This window comes from Cyberlindnera jadinii (genome assembly GCF_001661405.1).
Source record: "Cyberlindnera jadinii NRRL Y-1542 unplaced genomic scaffold CYBJAscaffold_19, whole genome shotgun sequence".
Taxonomy (NCBI): Eukaryota; Fungi; Ascomycota; class Saccharomycetes; order Phaffomycetales; family Wickerhamomycetaceae; genus Williopsis; species Williopsis jadinii.
In genome coordinates, this window is record NW_017963670.1 from 146358 (window position 1) to 152829 (window position 6472).

At 46.3% G+C, this 6472-nt stretch overlaps 2 protein-coding genes across 2 annotated transcripts; one reads left to right on the top strand and one right to left on the bottom strand.

Annotated features, from left to right (window-relative positions):
• Positions 1 to 943: 943 nt before the first annotated feature.
• Positions 944 to 2077, top strand: PDB1 (pyruvate dehydrogenase (acetyl-transferring) subunit E1 beta; the record flags this gene model as incomplete). Its single annotated transcript, XM_020216694.1, has 1 exon — positions 944 to 2077. One exon carries the CDS (start codon positions 944 to 946, stop codon positions 2075 to 2077), a length of 1134 nt encoding a protein of 377 aa, XP_020068260.1.
• A 164-nt stretch (positions 2078 to 2241) lies between these two features.
• Positions 2242 to 6201, bottom strand: MIP1 (DNA-directed DNA polymerase gamma MIP1). Its single transcript, XM_020215867.1, has one exon. The coding sequence runs from the start codon at positions 6154 to 6156 to the stop codon at positions 2395 to 2397; it is 3762 nt and encodes a 1253-aa protein (XP_020068261.1). The 5' UTR covers positions 6157 to 6201; the 3' UTR covers positions 2242 to 2394.
• Positions 6202 to 6472: the final 271 nt, after the last annotated feature.

Below are 6472 nucleotides of genomic sequence, written 5' to 3' on the forward strand. Positions count from 1 at the left end.
TCCTGATTGGCCAGTCAGTTTTCCCGGTACGCGCAGCAGCGCGTACTTGACACATTACATAAGAGCTTAGTAATGTATTATGTAAGAAATGTCTGCTCTCCGCATTATGTAAGCAAAACCACCATTATGTAAGCACTCCCACCATTATGTAAGCACGCCCACCACAGCACTGCGTGCTCCTCACCGTTCGCGCACCGTGCGGCGTGGGGGCAGGCCCCCTCCTCGCTTTCCCCTTCTACCCCGTCCACCACCACCACCCCAAAAGCACACTTCTCGAGCCAAACGGCCAACGCTCCACCGAAGGCTCCCACGGGCTTTAACCGTTTAGGCCTGTGTGTGTGTGTTTTCCCTATCTCTCCAGCGTAGAAGGACAACTCCTCGCGGGCGCGCCCCCGCGCCCGCTCCTCGCTTCACCATCTCAGTCCACACACACCACAGCGTGGGTCGCTCAACAACGGTGAAAAGGCCTCGAAACAGACTGCTGCGACGGCCCTAATTATCCAATCATAGTGGCCACCCATGGGGGCTCGTAGAGCCACCACGAATGCGTACGCCAGTATCCACTGGACCCCCAATTGGCCCCATTTCGCCCTCTTCCAACACAAAACACCCGCACACCAGCAACCAACAATCTGGTTCCCCACGGGTTTTCTGCCTCGCCCTCTGTGTGCCCTCTGCCACTGCTTTCCTCCCACAACAAACCGCAGCAGGAAAAAACAGGGGGGGCCGCTTCTCAGTGGGTGCGATTCCGTGGGAGGGCAGGACACCTCTGCCCCAATGCAGAGAAGACCAAGTTGCCAGTTTCGCAAATCTCTCAGCCTAGGCTCTTTCTCTCTCTTGAAGTGATTTTTTTTTTAATTTTTACCCAGTCTTTCATCCCCCTTTCTAGACCACATCCGTAAGCGTTGGATAGGTACAATCACCCCTTGGAATAAGACGTACGATGGCTTGCAAGTTCACCCAGGTCGCAAAGACTGCGCAATTGGCTGCTCAAAAGCACAGGCTCTCCACCAGACAAGCTGGTGTCAGTGCAGCGTTCGCTGCCCACCATGCTGTCCGTAATCAATCCACCACCAAGGGACCAACCAAGATGACGGTCCGTGACGCGTTGAACTCTGCCTTGGCCGAGGAGCTTGACCGTGATCCGGACGTGTTTGTCATCGGTGAGGAGGTTGCGCAATACCAGGGTGCGTACAAGATCACCAAGGGTCTTCTTGATAGATTTGGAGAGAAGAGAATCATCGACACTCCGATCACAGAGATGGGTTTCACCGGGTTGGCCACGGGTGCCGCGTTGGCCGGGCTAAAGCCGGTGGTCGAGTTCATGACCTTCAACTTTGCCATGCAATCCATCGATCAGATCATCAACTCTGCGGCAAAGACATACTACATGTCTGGTGGTATTCAGCCATGTAACATCACGTTCAGAGGTCCTAACGGTGCTGCTGCCGGTGTCGCTGCACAACACTCCCAGGACTACAGTGCCTGGTATGGTCAGATTCCAGGGTTGAAGGTTGTTTCTCCATACTCTGCGGAAGACTACAGAGGTCTGGTCAAGGCTGCGATCAGAGACCCAAACCCAGTTGTTATCTTGGAGAACGAATTGCTCTATGGTGAAACCTTTGAGGTTTCTGAGGAGGCCCTCTCTCCAGACTTCGTGTTGCCAATCGGTAAGGCCAAGGTTGAAAGAGAAGGTTCCGACGTTACAGTTGTTACACATACCAGAAACGTGCAATTTGCCCTCGAGGCTGCTGAGACCATGGCCAAGGACTTTGGCGTCTCTGTCGAGGTTATCAACTTGAGATCCATCAAGCCATTGGACGTCCCAGCCATCATTGAGTCCGTCAAGAAGACCAACCACCTGATCACCGTTGAGGCTGGTTTCCCAGCCTTTGGTGTCGGTTCTGAGATCTGTGCTCAAATCATGGAGTCCGAGGCCTTTGACTACTTGGATGCCCCAGTTGAGCGTGTGACAGGTGCTGAGGTTCCAACACCATACGCTAAGGAATTGGAAGACTTTGCCTTCCCAGACCCACCAACTATCATCAGAGCTCTTAAGAAGGTTTTGTCTATGTAAAAGTGTCCAATTACAGTCAGAACAGAGGAAGGGTTCACCAGGATGAGCAAGACGAGCAGGAGGAGAAACAAAATCCAATCTCATAAACAGAACGACTAAGATAGGATGATGCAGTATTACTAACACGTCATGAGATAACGATAACTTTGCGATACGCTATAGAGATTTGGAAGAGGGATTCAAAACACGTTATATATACTTAATATTAACATTGTAACCACTTTTAGCACGCGTAAGCCATCACAGGATGCATTACAAACCCGCCTAGTGTCATATAGATGTTGTGTCATTAGATAATCGTAATAATATGGTATCAATTAATGGCGGACTCGGGAAGTTCGTCGGGTTGGTACTGGCTGATCATTGAAGAATGCTTCCACAGCTGAAGGATTGGTGTAAATCCTGTTCCTGAGCTCACTGTATTCTTCAACATGACCAGATTGTTTCTTGTTTATATTTCCCTTGTCAGGTACCCTGAAAACAGACGGATCAAAGACGCTAGGGTCAAACGGATCAAAGCTTTGAGAGTCATTCACATGCCCGTATGTCTTTCTAGATGAGGGACCAACAGGTGCACAACGCTCAAGTTCTTCAAACGACAGTCGCTCTGGTTGATGCCTCTGGAACTTTTCAAACTTCCTATTGTAGTTTCTCCTGTAAGGTTTACGCGGGAGCGCTGGATTCAAAGAGTCGATATCACACTCCGTGAGCATGTTAGCAATGTCCCTCAGTTCATCCGCATATGTTTCCCTTCGTTTATACTTGCGTTTCTTTGTCTCCTTATTCATTGGTGGTGCTGACGGAATGGCATCATCAACAGGAGCTGTGGTTAATGATTGTCTTGTAACGGTGTTAGCTAGCCCTCCAGGCGAATTCTCGAAGAACACATCGTTATCCACTGAGCGCTGTTTCCTTTGTTGACGAACTTCACCACTATATGATCTGTAGATCTGTTTGAACTGCTCCTTATCGTCTGCTATTTGCATTTTGAGATACGTCTCCTTCCAAAGTGGATTCTTCAATGAGAAATAGTCTTCCTTACTGTTATCAAAAGTATCATGTGTATGCTTTGGGACTTCAAGCACAATCTTCTCGGTCAACTTCAAGTCTTTTCCAACACCCAAGCTACTTTCAGGTTTCGAGAGTAGCTCCAAGATGTCTAGCGACTTCCCAGGTGAGATCGGATTCGGATTCGATGGAGTCACGCAATCCATATCAACTTCCTTTCTCAACACATGATCGATATCAACAGCAGAAAAGAAGGCACAAGACTGTGGGAGGTCCTTCATACCCAAATTCTCAGAGAAAATAGCACGAGTCCAGATATTCGATATCTGTAATGCCATAGCAGCACGATATTTATCCTCCTCTTTTACCAAGTATCTGATTTCATCATGAACACTTAGACAAAGACGCGCTTTGATGGAGTATTTCTTCAATAAATAATTCATAGAGACACATAACAAATGTAGATAGTCAACACCAGACGACTGAATAGCCCAATTCACTCTTGACGGTAGGAATGAATTCACATTCAAATACTTTGCCATTAAAGCCCTGGTGATGCTTGCACCCAATATGGGTGTCTTCGGATGATCATGCTGTGCAATGCGTTCCAACTCGTTGAAAAGAACACTTTCAGAACCACCATACCATAGCTTGTGTCGTTCCTTGTTGATGTAAAACTTTCCATCACTTCCTTTCGTCTCAGCATACAAGTTCTCTGCACGCACTTTGCACTCTTCATCGGTAAAGTTTGGATTGAATCTCTTTAAAAGAGTGGTTGCAAATTTGACACCAGCCCCGTATATTCGACCATAATTGAAAACCTTGGCTTCACCTCTGCCGATACCCAAAATGCTAGCTGTTTTGGAATGTAAATCAGTTCCTTCATTTTTTGAACCTTCCAATGTCATCCAACCAATCGCCGTACCACCATGCAGTTTGAACATAGCATCGCCAACTAAGGATGCAATCCAAAGTTCCTCTGAATCAACATCTGCACCAACAAAACAATACCCTGGTGGAGCAATAACCTTAGATTTCAACTCGGATCCAATTCTTGATTTTTTCGCATTTGATGCTGTTAACCATGTTTTCTCCACTGCTCTTCTGGTAACTGTTCCCATAGTAAGGACTTGTGGCAAAATAATACTGTAGTTCTTTGTCTTGTGAATAACAAACTGATTCATGATACGTTCACGTGCACTGATCCAGTAACTGCAACTAGCATTCATCTGAAGGGCTTGTTGAGCAACTGGGTTATCAGATGAAAGAATATTCTTCTCGAACGCATTGGAGAAGCCTTTAGACAGTAGTAGACTTGTCCGGTGCAACGGACCAACATTGTTTGGAATTCTAAAGTAAACGAACTCAGATGTCTCGGGGTCCTTGTTCCAAAAGGACTCAATTTCAGATTCCGTTTGACCCAATAGATCCTCTTCAGTTACATCTTTCTTTTGTTTGCCCTTAGTTGGCCTTTTCGTTCCATATGTCTTCAAGAAATCCTTTTCAAGGATGTAATTCTTTTGCAGCAATTCTTCACGTTTCGATCTGGGTGCCTCAAAACACCAACCATAATGATCATTCCATATCACTGGATATCCTTCCCACTTCAGTTTCAGTAGTAATGGTGTTACTCTCCCTCTTGTAGTTAAACGTAAAGTTTGATCCTTTGAGTCGTAGAGCTCCTTATACCATTCTGGGTATCCTGGAAGTTTCTGCTTCTTGTACGGTTGACCATCCTTTCTAAACTTTTGCGGTGTAGATTTCCAGTTCAATTGTTTCAACCAGGGGTCTTTCATATAAATTTCTGGTGAGTCTCTCAAAGACACAGCCTCCTCGGCTAGTTCTCTCAAGCTTGATTCAATGTGAGAGCGACTTTCTTGGTAAAGCTTTTCAGAACTTTCTAAATAGGATTCCCAACTCTTGTTTGTAGTTAAAATACCTGTTCCCATAAATTTCAAAGCTGCGAATGAGACAGGATGTGGAGAACTCTCTAGGAACTCTGGTAATACATGTGAATAAATCCTGTGTGTAGTTGCAACATCTTTGGCACAGTAACCTATCAAGTTCTGGAAGTCATCACGAATTACTTGGATATCAAGTTCTGAGAATGTGTCTCTGATTGATTTGTCAATGTTTTCCTTGAAATAAAACTCAGTAACATCCGCCAAAGAATTTGGACTGCTATAGTTGACCCAGGGGTCATTAATTTCAGAATCTCTGATTTCCTCCTCGTCAAGTTCCTCGGCATGCTTGAGCTTGCGATGTTCCATCCACTTGATCCTTTGTTGTGAGCACATTCCAGAAACTGCAATGTGCAAAGCCATTGTGTCCAGATAGAAAGCCTTGGATTCTGCTAAACTGTACTCCTCCTTCACACGAGAACGATCATAACTAACATTGTGACCAACGATGACCCTTTTCTGCTGAACAGTATTGAGAGGTATGAGATGTTCAAACGATTCAGATTCACCAGTTAGCTTGGGGGAAACCCAGCCATACCAAGCATCCTTTGTAGCTGCTGTTGCCATTATCGGGTAATGAGACACTTTGTACAACGTCTCAACGTCAAATACAAGGGCGTCACCTTCCGGATACGCAACTTCAACAACATCACCATCCCGTGTGTACTTGAGCCATCCTGACTTGAACAGGAACTCCTTCGGTTTGGGAGGCAGCGTCACCTCAGCAAAGTCCTTAGCGTACTGTAGATATGGGTCTGAGGCGAACAGTGCTAACCTTCTGAAGTGTTCATCCAAATTATTCCCCTGTAGCTTCGGTAGATCAAAGCTGATGGGCTCCTTAATCGATGTCTTCTTCCCCAGCAGGCCATGCCTCTGCAAGTAGCTCTTCGATATGTCGATCAACCGCTCATCCTCTTCAGACCGCAACCCTTCTGATTGCCTCTTTGAAGGGAATACCTGTCTATCCAGGTGGTGCGAGAGGTACTGAATGCCAACAGCATTGATCCTTGGCTGCTCTTTGAACGTTGTCTTCCACCGTACTGGCATCAGTGTGCCAGGCCGCTGCGCCGCTCGAACCTGTTGACAGCTCACTCGCCAGCTCACTAACATGGCGATGACCTGAGATGCAAATTCTCTTGGGCTACGACCTCACTCCAGTGCCCGTTCTCAGCACAGTCTCCCTTCTAATTCTCCTATTACCCTGATAGTACCTCTCTGTCGTCTTAACAAAGCCTATTACACAACCGCCACGGCTTACACTCGCTGTCTACTTGTAAATTCTCTGAAGCTGTCTCTATCCCTCTCAACAGCAATGTTTTTGTTTTGATTTTTGCGCTGAAAACAGGCTTTGTTATTGTTTTGAAAATACGCAATTCATTTCCCAAAACGGCAATCCTCCCAATCGGGAAATATCTGCAGAACTGTC